General features: G+C 36.0%; 2 protein-coding genes across 3 annotated transcripts in view; one reads left to right on the top strand and one right to left on the bottom strand.

The window, feature by feature from the left end:
- Window positions 1-1,407: 1,407 nt before the first annotated feature.
- Window positions 1,408-2,421, top strand: Smp_033250 (hypothetical protein; the record flags this gene model as incomplete). The annotated part of the gene is made up of 1 exon (XM_018793732.1): window positions 1,408-2,421. One exon carries the CDS (start codon window positions 1,408-1,410, stop codon window positions 2,353-2,355), a length of 948 nt encoding a protein of 315 aa, XP_018647134.1. The 3' UTR covers window positions 2,356-2,421.
- Window positions 2,422-7,976: 5,555 nt separating this feature from the next.
- The window catches only part of Smp_033260.1 (family C48 unassigned peptidase (C48 family)), a gene marked incomplete at its 3' end in the record, with an annotated part of 35,592 nt that continues 27,168 nt past the window's right edge, over window positions 7,977-16,400 (bottom strand). Inside the window, exons 7-11 of one of the 2 annotated variants that reach the window (XM_018793721.1) lie at window positions 15,330-15,548; window positions 13,368-13,447; window positions 11,315-11,396; window positions 10,177-10,275; window positions 7,977-8,278 (exon numbers count right to left, since the gene is read on the bottom strand). In XM_018793721.1, the coding sequence (XP_018647133.1) occupies window positions 8,177-8,278; window positions 10,177-10,275; window positions 11,315-11,396; window positions 13,368-13,447; window positions 15,330-15,548 (582 nt within the window). The remainder of the gene's footprint in view (window positions 8,279-10,176; window positions 10,276-11,314; window positions 11,397-13,367; window positions 13,448-15,329; window positions 15,549-16,400) is intronic. The other variant, XM_018793710.1, reaches the window with a different exon arrangement.

The following is a 16,400-nucleotide window of genomic DNA, read 5'->3' as shown; positions in this document are numbered from 1 at the left end:
AGCTGTGGTTCACTTTACTTGGGACTTGAAAAACGGAGTATAAGTGGCTTTTGAATAAATAAACTTATATCTGTATGGGTAAACTTTTTCATCAAATTCGTATTATACCATTCACTTATTGATCAGTGCTAATTAAAGTGTCACCATTTGCTAACATTCAACTATTATATCACATGAATGTCATTGATTAGTATTTCACTCCATCTAGAAAACTTTGTATTCATTTTCATAATAGATTAATCTCAACCAGTGAACCATTCAAAATTATGTTGAACAGGACAGATAGTTTGTTCTAGTCTGGAATTTGTCAGTAGCTCTACATATGATACTACCAGATAGCCGAATTAAATCAGATCTTAGACAATTGTATTTCCTCGTGATACGGGCCCCCGGAATCACTTCCCTACAAGCTATTGGGAATAAAACCTAAAACCTTCAGGCCATAAGGGCTTAACCTATGGAATAATTGTTCCAGTTGCGGTTTTGCACTCTAACTAATGACAGTTCTGTAAGTAGGACTGTTGCGTGTTCGCATGTCGGGCTAACCAATATGTAGTGCCGTGCTTCAATAATAGTTAACTTCGATAACCGTTATAATACGAGTCTTAACGGCGTATAAAATCAGAAGGCAAAAGGAAACGGCAACTACATTTATATTGATAAATGATGCAGACCAGAAAGCTGTGGGCACATGAGCAAGTGTAAGCGAGCGAAGCAAAGATGATGCATAGTGGAGATGGCTGGGAAGCCAACTCGAGAGCGAAGCGGAAACAATGCGTATTGGAGATGGCGGGGAAGCCAACTCGCTATGAGCAAGCATTACTCAATATTTATAATCAGACAAAAATGAATGACAGACATATGATGAATAAGATACGAAGTGTGCATACATATACGCTCATCTAAAAAGTAGTCAAGGTTAATAAGCGAATAATTAACAAGATCAAAATATGACTCATAATGGATAGGTGAATTGGCTTGGCCAGTAGCTAGAATAAAGTATATGGGCTTAACATATAAACTGATACTACAGGACAAAACAGCTTTCTAAATTTTGCTGCTTTACATTGGTTACCTAATTCAAGTCAGTTGATGATGTTAAACTTTAACATAAAATTTGTAGCTAAGCTATCAAGTGTTATGACTCGTTGTGTTCATAAAAACCATAGCAGATGGTAAGCGATGGTATGTATGTATGTATGGAAATAGTAAACTGAGTACGAACTATAATATTCGGTATACAGATCAATAATTTAATGCACTAATTCTGTCTAGATAAGAGTTATTCCTCAAGTAGACATTGAATAATCAACCTTATTTATAGATTTAAATGTACTCTATAATTAATTGGTTATCTGTTGTATAAATACATGTGTACTTTGAAGACAGGGTAGAATATTTTATGCAATGAAAAAGTTTTCACGAATTACATCACATATTCTTTTAATAAATTTAGTAACGTGGAATTTACTACTCATAAGTAGTTGGAAAATATCAGTAAATAATGTTAACCCATTTTTAACACTTGTCTATGTTCATGGCGGTAAAAATGCACGTCTTAGTCATTATGATGCAATGAGTTTTTGTCGTAAATTGGCCGAAAATATTCAACTTCTCAACGAAACATTAATTCAAAATGCTACAAACCATAATATTTCTTTACAGAACTATATAAATACAACACTTAATGCTCAATATTACAAGCCATTGAAAGATTATATTCTGTACGGTGATTTAGTTTCAATTCATAGTTCAACTATGATACATGTTATAATGGGTTGGGTTTTATCTACAGAAGCAAGACAATTTTGGATTGGTGGATTAATTAAATTAATTGTGCATGAATTCAATGGTGAACATAGACATGTAATACAAACATGGACAGATCATACACCTGTAACTGTACGTTTTCTACATCATCATAGTCCTATTTTAGAAAGATTGCAAGCAAATGATATTGCTTGCTTATCTATAGATTATGCTAGTGGTAAATGGGGTATACATTATTGTACTGAAACAAAATATTTTGTATGTGAATTATTGAAATTACCAAAGAGACGAACAACAATAAGTGGACAACGAACAAATACACATATCGCTGTTACTACTAATACTACAGTCGCTTTACATCATAATCATACTACAAATAGAAATAACTCAAGAGCGAAAGTCATAATTATTCATCTGCATCATCGTAACCATATTATAAAACATCATAAAAATATCTCCACTTCAACAACAACTGCTACTCCACATAATACGACTTCAACAACATTGGGAATGTCAACGATTACACCTACAAGTACCGTGCAGTCGAATGAAACTGTGACACATCAAGTAACTACACAGAAATAAACTTCATAATTGAATGTTTAAAATACATGTTGTAAAGAACAAAAATAAATAAAAGGTTTGTCGGCCACTTCATTTGTTATTATATTTAGAATAGGTATTGTATTAAATATTAACTGAAAGTGGTGGAGAAGACTTGTAACTTCTACCCGAAGTTTGTGCTGATGATGTCGTTCAAAAGGACGATGAAAGCTCCACGACCAAAGCATCCAGCTCAGAGAACAAAACTCCATCAAAATTAACTGAAAGTCAATCTAACGCTAGAGTATTGAATGTTGATTATGAGTGTAATATCAGACTGGAGTTTTTTTCTGAATAAGGGCTAGTTTTATAAATAAACTATCGTTTAATAATATGATAAAGGCCAATGAACGAAAGAAGCTACTATGACAAGAGAAAACATCTATCACAAACAATACTGAACCTAAAAGAAAAGATGGATAGTGGCTAACAGTGGAATCCAGGACGCGTGTTGCGTCCTACTTTTTGACTCGTCAACTGGATGTACCTGCATCTCGGAGTTGATGTTCAGTCTGGAACTCGAACCAAGTACCTTTCGCTTCAAACGCCATCGGGTTATCAACTCGGCTACTGAGTCCTGATAGCTAATGATAGCCGCTAAGTGAATTCAAACTTCACCCCATTGCACAAGGAAGTGGCTATTAGGACCCAGCAGCTGAGTGGATAACGCGATGGCGTTTGGAGCGAAAGGTATTGGGTTCGAGTCTCAGGGTGAACATCAACTCTGAGATGCAGGTACATACAGCTGACGAGTCCCAAATAGGACGAAACGCGCGTCAAACTGGATTCCACTGCTAACCACTATCCATCTTTCCATATAATGCTTGTGAAATAAGGCTATATCGAGGCAATACGCACAGTATACACATATGCCAATAAGAGACTGACCAGTTGCAGTCCTAAGCATCAATGGGAAGATTCAAACAAACAATACTAAGTGAATTCAATACTAAACCTGGTACAAATGACAGTCAGTGCAAGTAGTTACTTTATTGATCAATATGTTCAAAGGAAATCAAATAATGGTAACCGTGATATTAAGAAGTAGAAAAAAGATAGTTCCAAGATAAAAAGAGTAAATACTAAGAAGTAATATTATAATTCAATATTTAGGCCTTAAAGTCTTCGATTAAGAAGTTAGCACCCAAATGTATGACTTGGTTGAATAGTACTGGAACGTCTTTAACCGACAATCTACTTCTAAAATAATACTATTCTAGCAATATAAATTTTATGTAAACTGAATAACTGTCATTTTATTTGCTGAACTGAATCAAAGAAAATTACAGTTCGATGATACAAAACCAATTATTCAGGGTGAATACACAAAATAAAGTTGGATACCTATTTTTAAATTCACAACTCGCACTAACGTTTCGCTATGATCATTATTCTATGAATCAGAATGAAAATTACAGTGTTGTAATGTATGCTGAATTAAGGACTAGTGTTACCGGCTACCGATCATATGTGTGTGTGAAGTTTAGCAATATTATCATCAGTATAGCGTTATGGAGACTGTTGAATTTCATTGAAATCAAGAACAAAGGTTTCGCTTCCGATTGCCGGTTGTGGATACGCACTCGTGAGGAATGTCATAGTAGCATGAAACTGCAATCCAATGCTTCCACGTTTTCAATGGTTGCCTAATTTAGATCGGTTTGTGGTTTCAATGTTACTACCATTATTGCTTGAATAAACAAAGACAAAGAAGCAGGAGTCATATCAGTGGATTACTAATTTAGTATCGCGTTCATTACGCGATATTACTGATTCTTTCGATTACCTAACAAACACCGGTTATTATAAATTCACCTAGTATTGTTTGCTTCCCATTGTTGTTTAGGACTACAATTGGTCAGTCTCTTGTTGGCATATGTGCATCCTGTATGGATCGCCTCGATATTGCCTTAAGTCACAAGCTTTACAAGCAAATATGGGTGGTGGTTAGCTGTGGAGTCCAGGACGCGCGTTTCGTCCTATTTAGGACTCATCAACCGGACGTACCTGTATTCCAGAGTCGATGTGCGCTCCGGGACTCGAACCCAATACCGTTCGCTTCAAACGTCATCGCCTTATCCAATTGGTCCCCGAGTGAACATCGATTCTGGAATACAGGTATATCCAACTGACGAGTCCTAAGTAGGACGAAGCGCGCGTCCTGGATCCCACGGCTAGCCACCATCCCCTGGTTATGATAGATTCCTCAATTTTCTTGTATCTTATTACTAAGATTTTAAGAATAGATCTATTTCTGTATATCAGTTCAGTCACAACTTATAGTGCTTCCAATATGACAAGCGTGATCAATGTAAGCTAATCTATGGCTTAAGAGGAATGTTGATTTATATTATTTTCTAATTTGTTTGCAAATAGAAATAATCGACTTAGTTTTACTGTTCAACTTACTAATCATCCTTTGCCTACATTTCTCTTTTGATCATTTTGGTAAGTGAATAAATCAACGTTAACTATCAAGCGCTTAACGTGAGCTAAGATTTTTGACTGGTAGTACGGAATTGAAAAAAAACCATTTACAGAAGTAACATTCGGGTTAGCGACTAGCGTATCATTGAAAGCTTTGCTAACAATAACCATGCTGTAAAAGGTTACCAAGATATCAAAGTTGATAAGAATACTAGTATAAGTTTAGAAAGTGTTATATTACACCAATCCTTATCATCTTACTGAGCACTGAAGCAACGTTTTATTTTTAGATAATGAGTCCCAAACATTTTCACACTATGAGTCATGGCATTCAGAAGAATCTGTATCAAGGTTAGAGTTTTCACCAGTTATGAATATATTATCTGTATACTCTAAATCCCTAAGTATCTCTGAATAAGAGATTGACCCACGATAAAATGAGTTCAATCTAAGAGTTGATCTATAACAAAGTCAACTACTAATTATATGACTCCAATTGATCACTATTGGCTAACAATACAGTGGTAGGTGAATAATGATTGTGACAAAAAAAGACATTGAAGATGAGAGAACCAGTCGTTAAATTGTAACACGAAATAATCAAAACAAAACGTTTGGAAAAGCATGTACACAGTGAATCAACCAGTTTTCTTAAAAATTATTAACTGTATTGTTTTAAGTAAGTTAACTTGTCCTCTCCCTGACATCTAAATCAGCTATTTAAGAACCATTATGTCCATGTACATTTAATTTGTAATATTCCGATCCATTTTTATCTTCAATATTACAAGTGAAAATCAACTAATGAGAACCGAATGAATTTAAAATCAATACACATTATTCTGTTCGAATCTTTGTCGTTGGTGCATTAAAGATAATAGAAGAGATTAAGCGCATGTCAGACGCCTAATTTCTAGTATTCAATTGCTGAGTTACGATAAGTGTTGAGACTATAATTCATGAACGAACCAATCGGATTTAGGGTAACAGGTCTTGAATTTAGGCACGAAATTCATTCACCCATTCGTCTAGACCGAGTTTTGGCATTTTAGGTTATATCGGTTCGTGATGAAAAACCACAAATCTAATTACTAACCATAACCATCAAGTGTAAATCATAATTCTTATTCTTCAAACTGCTTTATAATCTTCATTAAGCTAAAGTAGGTGGAAATCATCAAGGTCACTAGGGCGTCGCTCTAAGGTCGTCCATAAATTATAGTCTCAGCAATAACACCACTCTTGCCTGAGTTGTTACAATGAATATGGATTCGCAGTTATCGATAATCTATTTGATGAAGATCTTAAGCCCTTGATAGCTTACGAATGCTAATCAATTTATTCACTATTTGAATACTTTCAAGCTCCACTGGACATGATTAACAGACAAAATTTGAAGAAATTCAACTAGTTTTCATTTATTAATGATAAAAAGAAAATAACTTATTTCAGTCCTTTAAAGTAAATGATTAGTTTCAATAGGGTTTTCATGATCTATCCAAAAAATTAACGAAAATTACAATCGCTTTATTTGAAAAAAAACGCTACATTGATCTCATCCCCAAACTTTGACTGAAAATCCTCCAAATGTGTGTCATAAGGTGTTGCGAATTTTAACGAAGTAACTATTCCGGTTACAGTACCCTACCACTTAGGAATTAATGTTCAACAAATCATAAACACGAAAACTTAAGATTCCAACCTAAGTAATAAATAGACCAGACATGTTGACTTAGATGAGTCCTGAACTGATTAAGGGATGGTTTAGTAATTGAATCATTCGAATGTTGACCAGAAGTTCATAAATTTCAATCCAGATTCGCGAGATTCGGTTTGAATAACTGGGTAATATCACTAACTCCTACCCAATTATACTTTTTTAAAAAACATGAATGAAACTTAAATAGATAGACATATATTTTGAAGCATTTCAAATAGGCGGAAATCCGAAGAAGCAGTCGGAATTCCATCCAGTGAAATAGAATTATTATCCAACCCCCAAATGCCCTGGTACGGCCGAGAGTGAGGAGAGTTCGCTCTCCCCCTCAAAATGCTTTCACATGGCCATGCGTATATAGCCTCTGCCAGGAAAGTCCTACTCACTGCCTTCTCGTGGCATTACTGTTTATGAAATTGAGAAAACGAAAAGCGAATGTCCGGCGCTTTAACCGGGATGATAGACACGGCGAGTCCACCTAGGGAAGTTGAAAAACCCTGATTTCAAACCAATGGTGCACATGGGCTCCAGTATCTTGAAGGAACAAATGTATGAATCAATCGTTGGTCATCGGCTACCATGAGAATGCATCTGTTATATACTAGCGAAGACATAAGTATGGGTAACTCCCAGGACCTATTATTCTATGTATATTCCTATTGTATAACTATTCAGTAACTAGATTATCTATATTTATATTCATCTTATTACAAGCTTCATTTTGACCTATTGATTATTATTATATGATTTACTGTTCCTAAGTTATACTCAGTTTATTGATTGTCTCCCACGCTTACAGCCACATTTGGCTTGGTTTTGTACAAATATTATTTTCTATTTGGTGGTGTGATGTGGCCTGTCTGTCTGATATATAAACAAAGTATGCTTGAAATAAACGATTCATATTGCCGAGGCTTCTATTGGTGTTCTGGATTTAAGTGGACGGGTTAGGCGGATTAAGGACCAATAAAGACGCTAGATTACTCATACAGATTGGATGTCCTTTGATTGTCACAGTGTTAAGGTCGTATTTCTATTGGTGGATAATTCACGCGAGTTACGTCCTTGTTTAATTTGTAAGGTCATAACAAATTAGCAACGACCTTGATCAAGTCATAACAATTGGCTACACAACCTTGACAAGACACAACAATTGGCGACGGCTAGGTCAAGACTTAACAGCATCTCCTCACGATGCTCTACTGCCTTGTGGATCAGACCTTTAGGTCAAAGGCTCCGGGTGTGGCCCCTTAAGAAAACCACCTGCTTCAGTTTGGGCACCTGAGCAGTATCACAGACCTCACACAGATCGAATGAGATTTGTGTGGCGCATATGTATCTGGTGCTTCTTTGTACCAATATTTATGCGTTTAAATAAAATAAAATAAATTATCCAACACTTTACACAAATATCATGATGAATATATTTTAAACAAAAATAAAGTTTTTTTTTATTTTTGAGAAACAAAAAGACTGTCTTCAAAACTCTTTTGTAAATAAAACTTATTGTGTACAAATTTGTAAGGAAAAAAAAGACATAGAAGCCGTACATACAATACAATTGAGAAAAGAGAAAAAAAGAAAGAAAGAAAAGAACGACGACCGCATCAAAAAAGTAGTTTCTATTCAAAACACAAAAAAACTTTTCTTTTTCTTACTCTATTTGTCATCATCACCATCATTTAATTTGAAATTTGTGGTTAGTAATTGTTGTGTCAATATTTCATACATCATACGTTTACGTATTCCTGGCATATCATCCTTTGTAATTAGATAAAAAGGAACAGAAGACAATATAATATAAACAAAATGAATTATATATGAACATACATATGAATGTGAGTTGGAGAAAGCTGGTCGGCGGCCTATGCTCCATTGGAAGTAACAGGCGTAAGTAAGTAAGTAATACATATGAATAGGTAGTAAGTATCTATTAAAGATGATTATACATATATGTATATATAAACATATTTAATTTGGCATTATTTTTACAGGATACAATCAAATCTAAGATGTTACCATTAAGCTCTTAGTGCAGGAATTAGTTTCCCATCCGATTGAGGTAATCACTAAGAAGTGGTCAAGGTTATGTTAGCTTAGCCCTGGCAGAATCTCATGAAGCTTCCGAATACATCTGGCAACAAACTGTCAATTAGTGAGAAACCAAAATCGAGTAAGGTCTCCCTCCTGACTATTTCCAACCATTTGACATGAATTAAGTATATATTTTCTTCATTCGATATTATATTCACTATGCAACCGAATATTTGTAAAAGTTTACGATCATATAATATCTAGTTCATATTGAAAAACACTAAATGTTCAACAGTTTAAAGTAGAGTTTATTAGTTTCTTGATGCTTAACTGTAGATCTATACATATTAGATTATGATTTCCTTTGTGTTTCTCCCACTCTAAGTGTAAATTGTTATTCCAGGACTGGGATGCGTCAACACCTGAACTAAGGAGTAGTCGAACACGTCGACATCTTCATTTATTTTGGAAGTCTGATCAGCCCTAATGGGTTGGTGTCTGACAAAATCTCTGCTTCGACTCAAAAAGCTCGTTTGGCTTTTGCCAACTTACGTCACCTATGGCAAAGGCGATATGTCAGTCTATCGACTGAAAGACGAGTATACTGCTAAGCACTTCGTTATGTCCCACTTCATGGCTGCGAAACGTGGCCTTTAAGGGTAGAGGATACGCATAAGCTACTAGTATTTGACCGCAGATGCCTTAGAAATATTGTCAGCATCTGCTGGGATCACCAGGTAAGTAATGGTGAGGTTAGACACCAGATATTAGGGAATGATGGTAAGTCAGTTGATGAGGTCATGAATCTTCATCGACTGAGATGGTTGGGCCACATGTTGCGTATGCCTGAACACCGATTACCACGACGCGCTATGCTGACTAGTATTGGAGATGGTTGGAAGAGAGTTAGGGGCGGTCAAACCAAAACGTGGCACCAGTCCATAAAGTCACTAACTTCTAGCCTGAGCCATGTTGGTGGCTACAGATCGCTTGGTTGGGGTCCGAGAGACTATCTTAACCAGTGGTTGGCAACTCTGGGTAACGGCTCAGAATCTATCACAATAGTGCAGGTGTATACACTGTAATCCTTAAAACCATGAGATTAAAATTAGTTTAGACCTTTCTTTCTATTAAATAATTTTTTCTTCCTATATCATGTCTTTACATAAAATCTTTTTTTTATTATCATTGAAGTAACTGCTTATATGAATTTGGTGTTCATCTTGTTGTGCTAATGAGGTGTGGCAAATTGGACCTATGCATATATGTGTCCGGTCCTACGTTGTAGATGACTGACTGACTTGTGAAGCAAACACTGGACCGAATTATATAAACTAATACTCAGTTAAGCATACGGTAACCACCGAAATTCCTAACAGGGAAATTAACGATGACAGATAGTATAACCGACATATATTCACACAATAAACTAATAAAACCTTTAATCTCATAATCTAACTAATCTGTTGTTTGAGAATGTTATATACCACTACAAGGATAAAAATATTAAATAATATTTGGTAAGCATTTACATTCGACTTCATAAATAGCACGATAGATTAAGAAAACATACACATACAGGGTTTTGTGAAAATTGGATAACAATTTGAAAATGAATAGATTACCTGACTAAATGTAAATGAAGCATCACGAGAGATGAATTCACCAAATGTACACAGGAAAACACCACAGTCGGAGCCGTTGTACTGTTGAGGCACAGTGTCCTTGAAATAAGTGGATATTTCAAAGGTAAATCAGTTATATGCTAGATTGCAATGATATTGTTATTATCGTAATTATAATTATTATTGTTATTATTAATATTTGAGGACATAAACATTGGTACAAGAGGACCAGGGATACTGACTAGGAAACCAGAGTGAAGTAGATGGTTTTCTTAGGGGGTCACACACTGAGCCTTCGACCTAAAGGTCTGATCCACAAGGCAGTAGAGCAACGTATGGTCGCGGATGCACAGACACTGCCAGAGAGGTCCTACTAACTGCCTTCTCGCGGAAAGAGTGTTGTTTACAATACTGAGAGGACGAAAAGTGAATGTCCGGTGCTTTAACCAGGTTCGTGGACACGGAAAGTCCACCTAGGCGAGTTGGAAAATCCTGATTCAAAACCAATGGTGCACATGAGCTCCAGTATCCTGAAGAAACAAATGGCATATGAACTAACTATCGGTCACCGGCTACCATGGGACTGCATCTCCTTACGATGCTCCACTGCCTTGTGGATCGGTGTGTCGCCCCCTAAGAAGACCATCTGCTTCGGTCTGGGCACCCGAGCAGTATCACAGCCTACACACAAATCAAGTGACTTGTTAGGCGCATATGTATTCAGTGCCCCTTTGTACCAACATTTATGTGTTCAAATAAATAAATATCAATTAGTATTTTTGTAATTATAAGACGATTTTTACTTTTTTTAAAAGTGAGGCTGTATGCTCAATTTTCCATTATCATAATTAAACAACCGAGTCATTTCACATAATGGTCAATGTGCTTCTCAGGACGATGGATACTTCGACGATAACAACAGTAAACCTTGAACACGGAACTATATGACAGAATAAACTAATAAAGCAAGTGATTCAATCAGTCAATCCTCAGTTCGTTAGAATCAACATACAACTTGGCACCGATATACATTGGTCCGAGTTACCATACCACGTCAGCACAGCGAGTCGGAATCGACAAAACGAATAAGAAATGAACTGAAATAGTGACAGTAACCAATAAGTAAGAGTAAAATTACCTCTGTATTGACGAGTTTCCAAGAATCCGGGTCTTTCAGTTCAACATTTCTTTTGTCTAATGATTCATTTTTCAAATAATCCCTTTTCAGAAAACAATTTTGAGGAAAAAGAGTAGATTACGAACAAGAATTCGATGATACATAAACCTATAAGAAAACTATTCATTTGTAATACATTTGTTTAAGATTAAAAATACTTAAAGGTTTTTATGTTATAGGTACTAGTGTAGTGAACAAGAACACGAGTGGGGACAATCGAATGTATTTAAGCAAAAATTACAGACTATCTCACTAAATTCTGATAACCATACAGCAAACAGTTCATTTGCAAAATAACAATCGATTGTCTCAATCTTAACTGTTCCTTATGCAAATATCAGTCCGTCTTCTCTAATTTCATTGTTCATGCATTTTCCTACCAATTGCGCTTCATTTCAGTTCTTTCCTTATTGGTCTTCTGCCAAAATACATTCTATGTCTGACCATCACCATACACTACTTATATGGATATAAGTAGACCACACCACCCTAGGATTTTGGATAAAAGGAACTAAGCATGTGATTCAGTAGTCAATGTGCTATTCGATTGTAATATTCCAATCATACGATTATTAAAACTAACTGATCTACGTTAATTTTTATTGAGTCAATGTTTAATCAGATTTGTTCAGTTGTCAATGAAGAATAAAATTACGAATCCTGTATGTTTATTGATCATATTAATCAATTATTTTCACCGATCACGTAAATCTATATTGACCAGTTTTTTTCTCCTCACTTGCGTCGAGTTGCATACACACCCCGCACATATGGGTTTCGGAATAGTAAACTTCATTACATTTAGTAAAAACAAAAACTGATTTCTGTAAAAGCTGCTGAGAGGCTTTTACGTTTGTGGTTACAGTTGGCTATTACGTAATCACCGAAGGTCTATAAAGTCAATCGTCACAGACATTCACGGGATAACAGTCGATATAGACGTTGCTTACAAGAAATTTTATGAGCTTCAGTGCTACTGTTTGTAACACATAATGCACCTAGATCATAAAAAAATACAGTAGAGAGATGTGCAATATGATCATCACCCTCTATAAATGCCGTATCTATTTTTGTTTGAAATTCGTCAGAAGTGAGCTGTTTTACATATCACCTTAACAGTAGACGAGACAATTTCAACACAACCAATGACAGAGTTTAACCATCAAGTTTTACAACTGAGAAGGCTGCGAAAAGTATGAGTTTGATTAGAAGAAGATTGTTATAAGTAAATGAAGATTATGAAAATCATTGAATTTTAAAGTTTACATCATGAAATTAAAGTCACTAAAAGCCAGGAAGCCCTAGAAAGATGTTCCGCTCTAGTATTTGAATCCTCAGTACTGCACATCCACGATACCATCAAGGATCGCGCCCAGAACTGTCAGATTTCACGGCAAGCGCATTATCACTGAGTCAGCATAAAACGATCTACAAGTCTTCAACTTTAATCAATCCGCAATATCGCTTAGCTATTTCACAATGCTACTGTTGGATACCTGTCTCACACCTAGGATGGTTGAACCCTAGATAATATAGGTCGTCTCCCAGAATTCAGAGATTGGAAAACTCTAGGTTAGGTGCGCGGTGTAGTCGTAAACGTGCACTGATGAGTCGTCCCTGTACCAGAATGAAACAACTTCCAATGTCCCTGATATTCAGTAATTATCTAACTAATATTAGCCCTTGATGTGAACTATAAAGTATTATTGTGCTGAATTTCTTAATCTCTAAACAATGGATTAATAGATCAGAGGGGGTTTTGTGGAGAATTTAGTATTTTCACAGTTGAAATCATGAGTCAATTGAAGCTAGACCACCATCGAAAACCTGGAAGCACTGGACGGCCGTTTCGTCCTATTATGGATTAATAGACTAACAAATCAAAAGCCTGGAATAGATTCATAGACAAAACAAATTGAAATAATTTGATAGCAATTAGAGAGGCTTTCTTGAAAAATAATTTATACACATAAAGCCTTCCGTCAGTGATACATAGCAGAAAAGTACAACTTACATTAACTGATTCAAACACTTCATATTACCAGAACCCATTGAATCGTAATATGTTATCGTTTTAACACGTAAATCGATACACTTGAAAGGGATTATGTTTTTCAAATGAGAAAAAATACAGATAAATAAATTAAAAGACAAGTGAATGTAGAATTAAATCAGCAAAAAATATCCAACAGGTAAGCCAGTCAGACGTAGTCAAATGAGAAGTTCAATCGATGGCAATCAGAAGTGACCTGGGGGACAGGTGCATACCATTGGCTAAGAAACAGATTAATTTCCTAAGGAGTAGAGTTATATGTAAATAAATGAGTATTTGTATATTTTATCCGGTAGCCTAATATACTTTCTCGTTTACTCTTGTGTTCTCGCTCAAGTAGTCAGTTGAGGTTGGTAGGTTAGCGCGCTTATCAGTATTACATTTCGGACACCGCCCGTCATAGCAGGTACATTGCAATTGAACTACGATAGATTAATATTGTGATATACTACTACAAAATGTTTGCTTATTAAAAGTAAGCAATGTAAAACCAACTATAAGTCCATTCACCATACAAGTATTATGATTACTTCACCAACTGACATTCAAACATCAACGTTAATAAAGAATTAGTTATTAAATTTTATACACAATCTACTTTCGATCAACCTTTTGCAATGGTAACACGAAGGTGGAGAAATAAAAGATGATTTTGGCCACTTCTAGGACTGCAAAGAGTCAGTGTTAATTTGAAGATTAGGTATCTCCTAGGAAGTCACCTCCATGAGAGAGTTGAGTGAGTGATTTCTGACAATAGTAATTATAGTAAAATTGAGAGATTGTTGTTACGTAAAGCTATTCTACAAAACTAAAAATAACTCTGATAAACTTCTTCCAGTGAACTGGCTAAATTTATCAAAAGGACTAGTCGCTCTAACTTTGGCCTTTAATCAACAAATAATGATTTGTCATTTTCAGAATGAAAATTTGTGAAGATTGTAGTGAGTTTAGTAGTTGAATTCATGATTCGATCTAAATTGGAACACCACTGAAAACCTGGAACCAAGATCGTGGACCGATTGAAGTTAAACATTAACACCATTGGATGCAGGCTGCGGTCTGGAGGTTAAGCATTCGTGCGCGAGACCGAAGGTCTTGGTTGGAGCCCAGCGTGCAGGACCATAGGTGCACACTTCTGAGGGGTCCCATACTAAGACGAAACGGCCATCCAGTGCTTCCAAGTCTTCAATCGTTGTCTAGCTTAAATCGACACATGAATTCAACTAATAAAAGCTTAACACTCAACTACAAGTTCACGCAATCGGGTGGGGACCAGGTTGGTAACGAATGTCCTAGCTCCAGGTGGAGGGCCATCGTTATAACTTTGTGATGATCCTTAATCAGGCATGCTACGATGCGTAGTTTTTGTCCGTGAGGAGGTCCACGGACTATCTCTCAAAGCTTCGTAAATTCCCTAGTACGTTTGAGGGCTGGGAAAGTCCACACCATCAAAATGCTATCAGATGCCTGCGCATTTATAGACCATGCGAAGGAAGTTCTACTGACTGAGTTGACAGCATAGAGGTGGTTTTATGAAAGTAAGATGTAAAGCAAACGCATGACGCCTAAACTGGATTAGTGAGTACAGAGAGTCCACCTAAACATGAAAAACTCTGATTTCAAACAAATGATGTAGATCAGTTGAAGGGCCCTGAGGAAACAATTAGCGTATGTGCCTAATAAGGCGCAGCCTCTCCTAACTTTGCTCCACTGTCTCGTGGATAAGACCTCAAAATTAAAGGACTAGAGTGTGACGGTCTGAATAAAACAGATTCGGAACTTTCACTGATAACTTTTTATGTGACAGAGATAATGATTGGCTACTTGGGATGAAATAAGTGAGGTAATAGTGTTTATATCTAATACTTCGTAGTAAAAAATACAGGTAGCACTCAAAACCCTGCAATTCAGTCATTTACTTACACTTAAACACCAATGCATTCCTCTGTCATGAATTGGAATAAGTATAATATCTTGATCAAATAATTTTATTTGTCGTGTCCAACGTCGCACTCCTGAATAACCTCCACCTATCGGTGCTGTTAACTTTGCATAAAAAAATGTTGATAACACAGCGATACGAGGAAGATTTGTTTGATGTTGACTTCGACGTTGTAATAATTGTAAGTAGAAATTGATTACCTGTGAAACAAATTTGTTTTAAATAAAAGTATAGAAAATAATCCATAAATTGGGGGATATTTTTTGACACGAAAGTGAAATGTAGGATTTTGTATACTGACGATACTTAAATTACAGAAAAACAGTTGATAGCTTAATGAAAATTAGAAAATGGAATAGTTGAGACTGCATAGAACGTTTTAGAGCATGTTTTATGAGAAGATAGTGAATGAATGTTTTAGGGAAAATACATGCGTAATAGTAAGATGTAAGTTACTAACAACTGGACTACCTGATTTTATTGCTTTATTGAAGGTAACCATAAGTTAAAATTACTCACTACAAGAGAACTGGACTTCGATCAATGAATTGTATGTTTGATTGTTCATTATTTTATTTATTTATTTGAACACATAAATATTGGTACAAAGGGGAACTGAATACATATGCGCCTAACAAGTCACTTGATTTGTGTGTGGGCTGTGATACTGCTCGGGTGCCTAGATCGAAGCAGGTGGTTTTCATAGGGGGTCACACACCGATTCACAAGGCAGTGAAGCATCGTAAGGAGATGCAGTCCCATGGTAGCCGGTGACCGATAGTTGGTTCATATACCATTTGTTCTTTCAGGATACTGGAACCCATGTGCACCATTGGTTTGGAACCAGGGTTTTCCAACTCCACTAGATGGACTTTCCGTGTCCACCAACCCGGTTAAAGCGCCGGACATTCGCTTTTCGTCATTTCAATGTCGTAAACAACACTCCCGCCACGAGAAGGCAGTGATTGTTCATACTAGATCATGGTATTTATAGAACGGTCTTCAAATCGGAACCTGAATGTACTAAAATTGATTGATTAGTCGTTAAGAGA

The sequence above is a fragment of the Schistosoma mansoni genome (assembly GCF_000237925.1).
Source record: "Schistosoma mansoni, WGS project CABG00000000 data, supercontig 0199, strain Puerto Rico, whole genome shotgun sequence".
NCBI lineage: Eukaryota > Metazoa > Platyhelminthes > Trematoda > Strigeidida > Schistosomatidae > Schistosoma > Schistosoma mansoni.
Note: the sequence above shows the minus strand (reverse complement) of the source record. Positions and strands in the feature narration are given on the sequence as shown.